Raw genomic sequence first — 15515 nt, 5'->3', positions numbered from 1 at the left:
GGCAGCATGAGTGGGGGAAGGGCCACTAGAGAGGGAGAGAGAGAATCCCAAGTGATCTCTGCGCTGCCAGCACAGAGCCCAATGTGGGGCTGGTACCCATGAAGCTGCAAGGTTATGACCTGAGCTGAACCGATGCTTAACTGACTGAGTTAGCAGTTAACTGAGCTGAGTCGGATGCTTAACTGAGCCACCCAGGCACCCTGTACATAGATATTTTAACAAAAATCAGACCATAACTTTCATATATACATTATTAGGTTGCAAAACATATATGTATCATATGTATATATTAGTTATATATATTAGTTATATATAATATATATTAGTTATATATATTAGTTACATATCAAATCTATATTATATAGTATATATAATATAAGTTATATTATATGATACATATGTTATAATATATAATATATATTATATATGTAATTATATATTATATTAGTTATATATAATATATAGTATACATATTAGTTATATTATATGATACATATATAAGTTTTGCAACCTAATTTTCTCATATAAATTTATTTCTTTCACATATTTCAAAGCTGATTAATAAAGATGTGCCCTGTAATTTTTAAGGGCTGCATAATTCTCCATTTCATGGATCTCTCTACTTCATTTAGCTTTTTATTAATAGCCATCTATTAATGTTTTCGTTTTTCTACTTTATCATTGCAGCCTTTTAAAATGATAGACTCAGAAACACCTGGGTAGCTCATTGGGTTACGTGTCCAACTCTTGATTTCGGTTCAGGTTATGATCTCACAGTTTTGTGAGTTTGAGCCCCATGTCAGGGTCTGTGCTGGCAGCACAGACCCTGCTTGGGATTCTCCCTTTCTGTCTGCTTCTCCCCAGCATGTACTCTGTCTTTCTTGAAATAAAAACTAAAATAAAATAAAATGACTGGCTCAGTACCATCTCAATATAATATGCAGATATCAAATATATGAATATCAAATACACTTTTCTTATTATTACATTGAATATAGTAAATATAGATCATAGTGTGGAAGTTGGCAGACTTTTTCTTTGAATGGCTAGCTAGGGGACATTTTAGCTTCTGCCATTCATACAGTGCCCATCACAACTGTTCATCTCGGCCCTTGAGGTATGAAAACAACTGTGCACAATGTGTAAATGAACAGATATGACCGTGTTCCAATAAAACATCACATATGAACATCGATAGTTGAACTTCATATAATGTTCATGTGTTACATAGTATTTCTCATTTTAATGTTTTTCAACCAATTAAAGATAGAAATTCTAAAGCTTGAAAGTTGTATAAAAATGGACATTAGGGCCCATTTGGCCCATAAGCCATAGGTGGCCAAATACTGTCATAGATTGTATTTTACTGTTGTTTTTTTTCGGTGTTGTTTTTTTAAGTAAGATCTGCACCCAACATGGGCCTACACCTTGAGATTCCTAGATCAAGAGTTTCCTACTCTACCAGCTGAGCTAGCCAGACACCCCTAATCTGTATTTTAGATAAAGTATATGTGTATCCATCTGTGTGTTCGTTTGTATGCTCCTATCAAAAAGTTCTCCTTTCTACCTTTATCTCTTTTCTAGTTAAAAAAAAAAGTTTTTAAATATTTTTCTGAGCTGGTTAAGCTTTGTAGCATTAGAAAGTGCTATTTGAGGGATGGGGGTCTGCAGTTGAATATATTCGCTTAGCTGGAAAGTGACTGTGTAGATCTCAAGGGTCAATCACAATGAGTTATTTCTGGGCCTCCAAGGTGCATAGGACTACAGCTGCGACACAGGAGTATTGGTGATGAGTCCCATTTGGGAGATGGGAAGGGATAACATGTTAGCAAACTGCCGAAATCACCTTTACCACCTCAGATGAGCAGACGTCAGCAGCTCAGCCCATGTCTCAAGTGTGTTAGAGAAGTTCTTCCCTCATTGGGCTGGCATCAGTTGGTTGTATATCTTTCCTGATATTTCTTACTTGGTCTCATTTTGGACTTGCCATCCAGAGAGAACTGAAGTTTTTATTGTTTATATCATAGTATCTCTTTCCTTAAAGCTCTTATAAGAGAGAGACACAGACAGACAGAGAGAATCTTGATGTCCTTAACGAAGAGTGATTTCTTTTCTTAAATCTTAAGACTTCTTTTCAGTCTAAGCTCTCCGTGTCTAGTTTTATTGGTTCGGATAGTTGTATAATTAAGAGGGTGAATTTGAGTGAGTTGACTTTCCATTTGAAGGAAAAACAATGAGCTGTTTCTTTTTCTTACAGAATGGACAGAAGATCATTCATCGCTTGTGCCTCCTGTTATTCCAACCCACCCCCCAAGCAATCCGGAGCCAACCAGAGAAGCTCCACTTCAGGGTAAAGTGTCTTTATAACAACTGAGTGTTTAGAAAGTGGTTTTTTTTTAATGTTTTTTATTTTTGAGAGAGAGAGAGAGACATAGACAGAATCTGAAGACAGGCTCCAGGCTCTGAGCTGTCAGCACAGAGCCTGATGCAGGGCTCAAACCCACAAACCACGAGATCATGACCTGAGCCAAAGCCGACACACAACCAACTGAGCCACCCAGGTGCCCCTAGAAAGTGTTTAAAAAGCAGAATCTTGGAGCTCCCAGCTCATTCCTTTGATAGTAAAAACTGTTAACATTTGAAATTCTAAATATACTGTGGATCAAACTTGTTAAGAAAACTGAAAACTTTTTTGTGTGTAAATTTTCTCAGGTAATTGTAAGGCTCTGAAAATCATGACTCCTTGCCATTAGGGTTTCTCAGCCTCAGCACCTTGGACACTCAGGTCCAGATAATTCTTTGTTGTGCTTAGGGTCTGTCCTGTGTGTTGGAACATGTTTAGTGGCATCCATGGCCTCTACCCTGTTGTGACCACTAAAAATGTCCCCCGTCATTACCAAATGCCTTTGGGGAGAAATCTCAGTGTTGTAAATCACTGATTTAGAGACTACAGAAATCTAGTATTGGTGTTTAGTAAGATAAATCGAAAATTCAACATGAGGTTATTTCTAGACCCAAATAGTCAACGTATTTGCTTTTAACTAAGATTTTTTTTGTAAATATGAAATTATTTGATATATATCTCAAATGCTCATCTCCTATTCTTGCTGTCATTTGGCATTTACCCATCCATGGTTTACAACGTTTCGTTGAGTCTCACTTATTTACATACACAAAGAGTTGGAGCCCCTAGTGAGGTTCATTTTCGAAAATTGGCATCTTCAGAATCTTCCTCCTTTCAGGCCTGATTACTCGTAAATAATAGAGGAGGATTCGGTTTTTATTTTGGGTTATTTTTGTTTTAAATTTCTTTAAATAAGAAAAATAGAACAGGCATTATATGTGACAGAGTTGGAGAATGCTTGTGGTATAGACCCATTAAAAAGACTAAAATCTGTCTTCATTCTCTGTACATTTTTAAAGAGGTACATTGCCTTTGATATAAAAAAAAACATGTAGGAAAATTCTTGTCTCTGATGTTCATTCCCCCATTATAATTTTCATGAGAAAGAAGTTGCTTCTTTGATAGCTGATAATGTCATGAGATTAGTAATAATACCGGTTTATGGAAAATTATTTCTCATGGCGTGGGTGTACATTTTTACGCTGCTAATGGCTTTAATAAAGATAGAACATAGCAGATCATAACATTAATATCAACATGATTGTGGCTTCCTCTGTAGATTTTAAATATAAAATCCCTTCTGCAGCCTCATGCAGTCTCATTTCCCTGCCTCCCGGTGAAGTGTTCTGCTCTAGCATCCTGCTAGCACTCTGAGGAAGAATGTGTAGCTAACTCGGTTACACTGGTGTTGGTTTTGCCAAGTCTGCTGTCCAACGAAACTTTCCTCTGATCAAGAGTGCACTTCTGATTCCAGCAGATGATACCATTAAAGAGAGTTACTCTTAGGAGACCTCTTCAATTCCTGTTGGTGCTTAAAGAGAGATTTCTGCAGCCATCCCTCCACTGCACCCACCCCACCACCACTGCCCTCAAAATCACAACTTACCTTTAGAGTGCTCTTGTTATTCACCGGGTACTTCCCTACATACTTTCTATTATCTGCCAAGGTTTTCCTTATGACTGTTATGAATAGTGAGGTTGGTACCGTCATTACCTCCATTTGCACTTAGCACTTAGGCAGAGAGAACTTTAGTGGTTTGCCTAATGCCATGGAACCAGTAGGTACTAGAGGACCCAATTTGAATCCTAATTGTCATTAGGAACAGTTAACTTCTAGCTAAAACCTTTTTTGTTCATTTGTTTTTTGTCTTATTGTATGCGGGGGGGCACCACTGTCTAGTCTATATCTCCACCAGCCATTAGAGATGCCAGTGGCTACATGTTGATGTTTAAATTGATTATAATCAAGGGGTTCCTGGGTGGCTCAGTCAGTTGAGCATCTGACTTCAGCTTGGGTCACGATCTCACAGTTCATGGGTTCAGGCCCCGCGTCGGGCTCTGTGCTGACCGCGCAGAGCCTGGAGCCTGCTTCGGGTTCTGTGTCTCCTTCTCTCTCTGCTCCTCTCCTGCTCACAGTCTGTCTGTCTCTCAAAAAGAAATAAAGATTTAAAATTTTTTAAATTGATTACAGTTAAAGATAAAAATTTAGTCCCTTAGTTTCAGTAGCTGCATTTCAAGGGCTCAAGAGCTACGTGTGATTAGTGACTGCCATATTGGACAGTGCGGATATAGAGCATTGTCTTCATCATAAAAAGTGCTATTGGACATCAATGGCCCAGGGTGTTCAAACACTAGTGCCAACAATAGTGCCAGCCTAGTAGAGAAGCAAGCTCCAAAGGGCTGTTGAAGAGCAGAATTCTGGGCCAAGACCCAAAAGATCCTGATTAAGTATGTCTAGCTTAAGCCCTAGACGTGAGTACCTTTATTTTGTTAATTTTTTTAAGTTTATGTATTTATTTTGAGAGAGAGAGCCCAAGTAGGGGAGGAGAAGAGAGAGAGAAAGGCAGAATCCAAAGCAGGCTCCTTGCTGTCAGTGCAGAAAAGCCCGGCGTGGGGTTTGAACTCACAAACTGTGAGATCATGACCCGAGCCAGGATCAAGAGTCGGGAGCTTAACCAACTGAGCCACCCAAGTGCCTCTCAACAGGAGAACCTTTAAAAAAAAAATGCGCTACTCAGATGATTCTCATATATAACATGATACAACTAGTAACCAGTCGACAGACTAGGATCTCTAGGAGAATTACATGTAGGGCAGGGCTGCAGCAGAGAGCTCCAGCCCCACTGCTTGTGGCTAGAAAAGTGCTTCTTTTCCAGCCACGTTGGCTGATGACCCAACCATTCATAAAACGTAACCAATTGTCCTTGAATGTGAAGCCCTTTGATCCTCCCTAGTTAAGCACTAAAAACAGGAAGTCGGCAGTGTAATTTCAAAGCTCCGCTCATGTCTCCATTAAATCGAAAACATTCTAAGTTCAAAATATGCTAATGGCTTTTTAAAAAATTCATTCAGTTAAACTGCCAGGCACATCTTCACATTTTCTAACTTTGCCTATAATAAGGGTGAGAAGCTTAAACACCCGACCACCTCTTCCCGCCTTCTCAAAGGCACATAAAATCTCATTTCTTTGCGCTATTGTTCATTCATTCATTTATTCAGCACAAACTTTTGGAGCACATGGAATGAAGCGGGCAATACTCTACACACCAGGTGGACACGCAGAAATCCTCATGGAGCTTACCCTGCAGTGAGTGCCTCTCGTGCACAGGGGTGGGTACAAATCAGACACATCACCAAACCAAAACATAAGACGCGTACTCTGTTGGATGGTGATAAATGCTAAGGACAGGAATAAAGCAGGAGAGGGGGACTGGGAATGTTGGAGGAGGTACTGCAGTTCTTAATAAGATGACTAGAGACAGCCTCACTGACAAGGTGACGGCCATTGCTGTCTCTGCGTAACAGAAGAAATGTGTTTCCCTTCATGCTGTCCCAGCTCCCTGGCTGCCTCCGCCTGAAGGATACAAGCTATTCACACACACCCCTGGCCTCAATTTTCCCTCTGATCATTGCTGTGGCAGCTGTCTCCCCACAAGCCCTGAGTGCACTTGGTACCGCCTTTCTGGTGCCTTGGCGGATGGCTTTGCATGGTGATTGCTTGGGTCTTGCCTTCCTTTAGTCACAGTGATGGGACTGTAGTTTAGCAAGCTTCCAATGAGCTTTGCAACCGCCTTGGAGATGGGGCGCTTCGTGAACAGGACTATGACCTGGGGCAATTTAAAAGAGCCTTGTTAAGAGCCAGAACTTTTGAAATATGCCATTAAAAATTGTTATTTGTGCCCAGAGACTATTTGAAAAAGGCCTGTAGCTATAGCTAACCAAAAATAACTTTCCTTCCTGGGTGCCAGACTTGGGTGCAGGGGTCTTTGGAGGTATTCTCTCCTGCACATTTAGTTTTTGTTTTGATGATACTTTTGATAGAGGATGAGGAAACTGTGGCAAGGAGGAGAGGAGATACGAATTCTAATTAGGAGAGGCTTTTTTGTTTTTAAGTAATCTCTACACTCAATGTGGGGCACGAACTCATGACCCCAACCTCAAGAGTCGCACACTCTACTGAGCGAGCCAGCCAGGAGCCCCTAATTGGGAGAGTTTAAAAAGTCAAAACATGAAATCATGTCCACTGCTTGGGATAACTAGAGAAATTCTGGTAAGTTTCTCGATTATAGAAATGCCTAGCTGTACTGACAGTGAAGTTTGTGGTTTGTGTATAAAAAGTTATTGTGAATATTACCAAGAAAACAAGAAAACCGTAGAGAGCATGTCTGGAAGTTATTTAGTTATATAGCTATTCATTTATTTTATTTTACTTTTTTTTTTAGGTTTATATATTTTGAGTGAGAGCATTGGGAGGAGCAGAGAGAGAGGGAGAGAGAGAATCCCAGGCAGGCTCCATACTGTCAATATGGAGCCCAGTGTGAGGCTTGATCCCACTAACTGTGAGATCATGACCTGAGCTGAAATCCAAAGTCAGACGCTCAAGTGACTGAGCCATTCAGGTGCCCCTATTAATTGATTTTAAGTACTTCAACTGAATTTGGCACTGTATGGCTATTGTTAATAACTATTTCATTTAGTTTAGGTTTTTTTGTATTTTTAAAAAACATTCTAAGCCACATGTCCTAAACTTTTTTAAAAATCTTTTTTAATGTTTTATTTATTTTGAGAGAGAGAGAGAGAGAGAGAGAGAGAAAGCGTGAGCAGGGAGTGGGGGGGTGTCAGAGAGAGAGGGAGCATAGAGCCTGACGTGGAGCTCGAACCCATGAACCATGAGATCATGACCTGAGCCAAAGCTGAACGCTTAACCGACTGAGCCACCCAAATGCCCCAGTGTTAAACTTTTTTAAACAATAAATTTTAGTAGCAGGTATGTCCAGGCTATTTTACAAATTCTTAAAAGATAAAAACTAACAGGAAAAATGACTTAAATTTGAAACTCAATTCAAAGTAAACTTACGACTCTTCTAAGTTTGAAAGTAGTGAATCCACATTTTTATTATTATTCTTTGTGACCATATGTTTCCTGGCATTCTCCATATATTTTCAGAATGTGTTTTCTGTTTGATTAGAAACTAAAGGTTTTGCTAAATCGGTTTTATAAGAAGAAGCCAAACCTAAGGCAACACATTGGAAGTTGTATTGCAAATTAGAAACTACAACACCACACAAGATGCAAAGCAAAGATATACTTTATCTTCTGTGAAGGATCTCATGGCAGCCGGACTGCTGTGAAACTACATGAACTGAAACCAAGAAGTATTTCACATGATGGAGACTAGTCCCATTCTTCTCTTGCGTTTTCTTCGGGATCTTCCTGCTGACACGCCGTAGGTGCCACATCCCTCTTCTTAAACAGAGGGGCCTTGCAACACCGCCCTTATTACCACTGTCAAGAGAGGAATTTCCCAAGACACCTCAGGCACTGGAGCTTAGAGAGTCGTCCATGAGTTGTGTCATTTTTTACTTAACTCACCTTTTCACACATGGTGACATTCCTTATACCTTTCTTGTTTTCATCCAGGCAAACCCTTTTTTACACGAAACCCTTCTGAGTTGAAAGGCAAGTTCATTCACACGAAGCTGCGGAAAAGCAGTCGTGGCTTTGGCTTCACAGTTGTTGGAGGGGATGAACCTGACGAGTTCCTACAGATCAAGAGTTTGGTCTTGGATGGTCCTGCCGCGTTGGACGGCAAGATGGAAACAGGTAGAGACACCACAAGGCCTTGGCCTTTTTTGTGTGGGGAGACTGCCACCCAGCATCCAAACCAGAGCAGACAACATCATGATTTCATGACTTCATCAATGTTTTATATTTTTATACATTTTTTAAGTTTATTTATTTATTTTGAGATTGAGAGAGCTCACCAGCCAAGGAGGGGCTTAAGCCTCTTTGGCTTTGAGAGGGAGAGAGAGAGAATCCCAAGCAGGTTCTGGAACTGTCAGCACAAAGTGTGACGTGGAGCTCGATCCCATGAACCATGAGATCATGACCTGAACTGATATCAGGAAACACTTAACTGATAGCCATCCAGGTGCCCCAGTAAATGTTTTTTTTTTTTTTTTTTTTATGTTGTAAGTAAGCAAGATTCCTCCACTACATGCAAACCTTTAAAGCCATTTTAACTTTGAGGTTCTGTTAGGGTGCTAATATTAAATAGTAAAGTGGTAATTTGCTAAAATTTTAGATCTGTCTGCATAGAAGAATTCTAAACTTGGATTTCTGCAGTGAGAATTTTTTTAGAAGTCCCAATGTTCTTTCAATGATCATTATATTCTCATTAGCAGGGAAGACACTAGATACTAAAAGAAGGCCTTATTAGTGGTTAAAATAAGTAATAGAAGCAAGTTCTTTGTGCCCTGTGTTAACACTGCCAAATCCAGTTTCTGTTCAGCTTCCTTTTGGTAGAATTTCATATTATAATGTTGATAATAACTTCATTGCCTACTGCTTTTTTTAACCCCCAAACTCTTTATCTTTTGCAGGCGATGTCATTGTCAGCGTGAATGACACCTGTGTTTTGGGACACACGCATGCACAAGTTGTGAAAATCTTCCAGTCAATTCCCATTGGTGCGAGCGTGGACCTTGAGCTCTGCCGAGGTTACCCGTTGCCTTTTGACCCAGATGACCCCAATACAAGTTTAGTGACCTCGGTGGCCATTTTGGATAAAGAACCAATTATTGTGAATGGGCAAGAGACCTATGACTCGCCAGCTAGTCACAGCAGTAAAACAGGCAAAGTCAATGGCATGAAGGATGCCAGGCCAAGCAGCCCTGCTGATGTGGCTTCAAACGGTTCCCATGGTTACCCCAATGACACTGTCTCTTTGGCTTCCTCCATCGCCACTCAGCCAGAGCTCATAACTGTTCATATAGTCAAAGGCCCGATGGGCTTTGGTTTTACTATCGCAGACAGTCCTGGTGGCGGTGGGCAGAGAGTGAAACAGATTGTGGACAGTCCCAGGTGTCGCGGCCTGAAGGAAGGGGACCTTATCGTGGAAGTTAATAAGAAGAACGTGCAGGCTCTGACCCACAATCAAGTCGTGGATATGCTGATTGAATGTCCAAAGGGAAGTGAAGTCACGTTGTTGGTGCAACGAGGAGGTATGTAGGTTTCTTTTGTTCTAGAATTTTTTTGTCTTTTAACCCAGAATCCATTGTTGCACTTACCGGTCTTCAGGTGGCTTTGAGGGGCATCTTAAATGTCTAGCCTTTAAGATCATGTTTCTTTACCTGTTTGGAAGTGTATTCAACATGCCTTCTGTTTTCTCCAAAGGATAGCCTCTATAGAATAAAGGTTGTGTTTATTTATTATGTTATACGTGTGTAGCCAAAATGATACTTTTAAAAATCACACTGTACTTTTTTAAAAAACATTAATATTTTAAAATCAGTATCCTTCCAGTCTCCTGAATCTGGCCTACACAGCCTGCGTGCCAAGTGGTGTTCTCGCCCACTCTTCCAACCTCATTTCACAATCCTCTCCCGTGGTCACCATGCCCTAGCCACCTGGCTTCTTTTCGGAAGAGCCTGTAGTGCTGTAGGGCCTGACTGTCGCAGGGCCTTTGCACTTCCTGTTCCCACTGCTTGGAAAGCTCTTTCCCCAGCTATTCCCTTAGCTAGCTCAGTCTCTTTCAAGTCTCCTCTTAGAAGAAGGCTTCTCTGATTCCTTATTTGAAGTAGCTTCCCAGTTCCTTGTAATCTTTACTGCTGTACTCCATTTCTTCCTAGTTGTTATTATGTCATCATTATCGTCACCGGAGTTGTCATTTTGTGTATGTGTTTAATTTTTCTTTGTTGCTCTCTCTTCACTAGAATATAAGATCCATGAAGCAGGGCCCATGTGTGCACGTTGACAGTTATATCCCCAGCATTTAACACAATACCTGACTCCTGCCAGGCTTTCCTGAATGAAAAAAATATTGAATGAATGAATGAATGAATGAATGGGTATGTGATTACTTACACTTTGCAGGAACAATAGCTCCATGATCATATGAAAAACATACCTCAACACACCCACATTTTAATGAAGTTAAAGAATCTCAGAGAAGTGGGATACATACTCTAAATCTTGAGTCATTAGACATTTTTCTCTTCCCTGCCTACATCCATTACTCCTGCCCCACCAGAACTCTCAGGAACACGCACTGAGAAATATTTGTCACACGGATGAAATGTATTACTCCTGGTTATATATGTCTGACTAGTCTTGATTGATCACCTCACACAGTGGGCCTGAGAGTGGTTGGTCCCTCATCTTTGCCAACATGATCTGTTTCATGCACAACACGCTCTGATTGTCTGAAAGGAGATCAGTAACTAGATGTTTATTTCCTCTTGGTTCCACTGCAGCAGAGGAGCTCCTTTGTGTCATGGCAGCCGTGTTCTCATGGTCTCAGGAAGTTGTGTGTTCTGTGGTCAGAGTGACTAGGGTCATTGGAAAGAAATCCCAAATTCAGAGCAGTTGTCTTTGTGAACTGAAATGCTCAGCCAACACTTCTTAAACAGTTATAAAAGCCATTGTGCAGATTTAACTTATAACCATTGATCTTCAGTAATGTCCCCTTCACGTCTCTTCTTGTACCTTGATCACTTGACTGCACAGATCTTTGTTCTTTTAACAGTGGCCGAGATGTAGTAGAAAGTGACTTGAGGTCGGGAATGATTATAATGATGGTGGTAGTGCTATTGGTGATGGTGGTGATAGTGGTGATGGCTGATGGTGGTGATAGCAGTGATGGTGAAGGTGGGGGTGGGGGTGTTGATGGTGGTAATGGTGGTGATGGTGATGGTGATGATGATGCTACCTGACACTTACGGATCAGCTGGCAATTTACAAAGCACTTTTCCTATTGGCCCGTGCCTCTCATCTCACTTTTACCATGACCCTGAAAAGTAGGCAGGTGCCACACCATACTGTGAAGAGTTCACCTCAAATCTGTGGTTTCCCATTCAACGCTCTGCCCTGCCTAACTTTGAATAACATTGTTTTTTCCATAATTGCTGATTTCTGTGGCCAGCACCTTGACAAAAAGTTCTTGGCCCATCTGGGCCATCTTTTATTTAGCCACTGCTCATTTGATGATCACAAACCACCCTGTTCTTCAGCCTAATTTATTTGCTCCTTCATTTCATTTGTCAATGTGTTCAGTTTTTCTTTTTTATTAGATTCACTTGAAGGAGACCAAAAAATAGTCTCATTACACCCTTCTAACTTACCAAAGTTACTGGAACCATATTGTAATGAATATGCCCAAGCTAGCAAACAACTGATTATAGAAACATACCCCTTGATTTCAAATACGATTGCATTTTCTCTTCTTAATTTCTAAGACCTTCTTTTTGCCAATGCCATTACATTACATAAACTTAAATTAATATGGAAAGATCCAGAATATTTTGCCACATTAGTCAACATCTACATAGTTTATTCCAGAACCTGAGTAATTTAAAATCACTCTAACATCAGCAGTCTTTAAAATACACCATATGCCATGTTTGATTTATGTGTTGGGTAGAAAGTTTGTACATCTGCATTTGGCAGGCTAGCACTAGCTACTATTAATCTTTCTAGAAAGCATATAAATATATTTGTTACTGCCATACGTTAGTTATTTGAACAGGGACTGACATTTTAATCGTCTCTCCTGTATGGTGGGGGTGTCAGTGAGAAGGTTTGGTGAAGCAACAAAGGCAGCATGGAGGTTAAATGAGGAAGTAGATGGCCCCTTCATTGATTCTCTCTAATCAATCTCATTTTTGTCAAAACTCCTAGTAAGCAGATTGATAAACTCATGATTCTTCTGAGTCTTGGGAGTTGAAGTCTTGAGGATGAAGCTTTCTTCGCTTTAAACAAATGGCCTTTTCTACTTCGGGACAGAACTAGCTACATTCGTATTTATTTTATTATTTTTTAAATTTTTTGACATTTATTCATTTTTGAGAGAGAGATAGAGTGCGAGTGGGGGAGGGGCTGAGAGAGAGGGAGACAGAATCCAAAGCAGGCTCCAGGCTCTGAGCTGTCAGCACAGAGCCCAACATGGGGCTCAAACCCATGAACTGTGAGATCATGACCTGAGCTGAAGTTAGATGCTCAACTGACTGAGCCACCCAGGTGCCCTTGTATTTGTTTTAGTTCTTAATCTCCTGAGCTCATTTTTGGTATCTTTTCTTATCAAGATTGGGTACATGTTGATTGTTGGGTTTTTTTTTGTTTTTTGGTTTTTGGTTTTTTTTGTCTTCCCTCCTCCACTCTAAGCTGGAAATCAGAGATTGGAATATCATTTGCAAATTTCTGGGATTAGACAGGTTCCTGGATCAGGCATGGAATTGCTGGGGGTGTCCATCCTCCTGTCCTCACAGCTGGGACCATTACTGATTCATTCACAAGCATCTTCTCTGTTAATAGGTCCTTGCCTCCTGGTCCATCAGTCACATTCTTCATGGGCCACAGCCTTCTTCCTAGGTCTGTCTCCCCATCTTCCTATGGCACTTAGCTTCCTCCTCTCCCTCTGCTGTGTAGCCAGAAAAATGTCTTTTATTTATTTTATCTTTACACAGTATTTGCATTCAGATAGCCTGTTGCCTATATGTGAAACTGGGGACTTTTTTTGAGGTGTTTGGAAACTTCTGTTAGAAGGGGATTGCTGTTTTTTTAAAGAAAATAGTGGGTTTGGGGGGGCCTGGCGGCTCAGTTGGTAGAGCCTCTGACTCTTGATCTCTTCAGTTCAAGCCCCACGTTGGGCATGGAGCCTACTTCAAAAAAAGCGGTTTTTTTTTTAAGTTTATTTATTTTGAGAAAGAGAGAATGTGTGTGTGTGTGTGCAGGGGAGGGGAGAAACGGAGAGACAGAGAGAGAGAGAGAGAGAGAGAGAGAGAGAGAGAGAGAGAGAGAATCCCAAGCAGGCTCCATGCTGTCAGCACAGAACCCGCTGTGGGACTACAACTCAGGAACCACGAGATCTTGACCTGAGACAAAACCAAGAGTTGGAGACTTAATCAACTGAGCCACCTAGGTGCCCTTAGTAGGTTTTTTTTAATTTACAAAAGTTCATTTGTCCTGTAAAAGTTGTTTTTTAAGGGTTTTTTTTGTTGCTTTTTTAATAAAAAGGATATTTTACATAACATGGCTACCTGTGCCTTGGTGTATTTTGTATAATTGGCTAATTCACACCGGTTAGGAGGTGGGACACTCTTTAAAATATAATATTGGTTTGAGTCAGAATACTCCGTTTCAAGAGATTTGGCAGTACTTTAGGAAAGTGGAGAACATGTGTCTTGCTTTTTGAGAGAAAGTGTGCATCGACAGGAGAGCTGATCTGGGGTGTCAGGACCCCATCTCTACTTCCACCCCCCCTTACTGCTCTGCATCTCTGACCGTGTTACCGCTCCTGACCTGAGTCTCTGTTCTCAGTTCAACAAAGCGGAGATTCTGAACGAGAGCATCTTCAGAGTGACCCTTTTGGGCCGTACCTTAATGCACAAAATGATGTCGTTATGTGTTAAATGCCAAAATTCAACTGAGTACGTTGTAAAGATCTTATTGGCCTTTCTTCATGATTCCTGAGTCAGGCAGCCTCCCATCCAGCAAAAGAAAGGAGCTGTGGGGGGCTGTCCACCAGATCAGGCTTTTACATGCAGAGAAGAGTAGTACGAGGTGGTCACACTAGCACAGAGCAGATGGGGCTGTGGTAAGATCACCTTCCCGTCCACAGGCAGGTTACCTCCCTAGTGCTGTGGCGTTAAGATCTTATTCCTGAGAGAGGCTGAGTATTAAGTCTCAGTTTGGGCCCTGCTGTCTCTTTTTTTTTTTAAGTGTTTTTTATTTATTTTTGAGAGACAGAGATGGCACAAGCAGGGGAGGGTCAGAGAGAGAGGGAGGTACAGAATCTGAAGCAGGCTCCAGGCTCTGAGCTGTCAGCACAGAGCCCTACGTGGGGCTAGAACCCATGAACTGTGAGATCATGCATGACCTGAGCCGAAGTTGGATGCTCAACCAACTAAGCCACCCAGGCACCCCAAGCTGTCTCATTTTTTAACAGTTCCCCCCCCTTGGTCAGACTCGTAGCCTGAGAGCTGTGACTAAAGTTCTAAGGAGCTACCCCCGCTCCCAGCTACCGTTCTAACGTTCTCAGGCTTTGGTAATCTTCTGTGATGCTACTCACAGGTCAGGACATCATTTTGCTCAATCTCGGTGTGGTAGTCACAGATCACACCTGCAGATTCACATTTTTTAAAAAATGTTTATTTATTTATTTTGAGAGAGAGGGAGGGAGGGAGGGAGGGAGAGAATCCCAAGCAGGCTCCACACTGTCAGTGCAGAGCCCAACGCAGGGGTCGGTCTCAGGAAGTGTGCGATCATGACCTGAACCAAAGTCAAGAATCAGATTCCTAACCGACTGAGCCACCAGAGGCCTCCAGGTTCCCATTTTTTAAGCTGGTCATTCTCTTTGTTCCTTTTCTGGCATTCTGCTCTTGGGGAGACCGCTTGCTTGCTGGTTAGCAGCTATAAATGTGCATTGAAAGCTTTGAGAGAATAGAATTCACCAAGGAGACTCTTAGAATGATTATAAACAGGCTAGTTAGCACTCTCTGGAATGTACTTCAGAATCATGGTCCCCCAGACCCACACCAGTCAGAATCAAGTAAGTCAAAGAAAGACCCCACCAAGGAAGTCAATTTTTTTAGGCCAGCTTTCTTGCTCAGTGATCTTATGTAGCTGGATTTCAGCTAACCCAGAAGTGTTCATGCAGGCGCAGCAAGTGGTGTCAGCCCCAGCACGGATGCCCCAGCACGGACGCCTCGTTCAGCTAAAAGCTAATCACAGGCTGTTCTCACCAAGAATAGCTGCGGCCAGAGTCTAGGGCAGTTGTTGCTTCAGCACCGGGTTCTGAAATTATCTTCAAGAGTTACGGACAGGTTCCCACTCATAGCCCAGGGCATTTACTTCCACCTGGGGAAACTCATCTTCCAACGGAAGCTCATTGTG

General features: G+C 41.5%; 1 protein-coding gene across 3 annotated transcripts in view; it reads left to right on the top strand.

The window, feature by feature from the left end:
- Positions 1-15515, top strand: part of MAGI1 (membrane associated guanylate kinase, WW and PDZ domain containing 1) — a 624267-nt gene that overhangs the window by 538401 nt on the left and 70351 nt on the right. For all 3 annotated transcript variants that reach the window (XM_029916404.1, XM_029916403.1, XM_029916405.1), the window contains 3 exons: positions 2258-2350; positions 8046-8228; positions 9008-9628. In XM_029916404.1, the coding sequence (XP_029772264.1) occupies positions 2258-2350; positions 8046-8228; positions 9008-9628 (897 nt within the window). The remainder of the gene's footprint in view (positions 1-2257; positions 2351-8045; positions 8229-9007; positions 9629-15515) is intronic.

Source organism: Suricata suricatta, chromosome 12 (genome assembly GCF_006229205.1).
Source record: "Suricata suricatta isolate VVHF042 chromosome 12, meerkat_22Aug2017_6uvM2_HiC, whole genome shotgun sequence".
In the NCBI taxonomy this organism is placed as follows: domain Eukaryota; kingdom Metazoa; phylum Chordata; class Mammalia; order Carnivora; family Herpestidae; genus Suricata; species Suricata suricatta.
The sequence above is the reverse complement of the archived record's forward strand: the minus strand, read 5'-3'. Positions and strand labels throughout refer to the sequence as shown.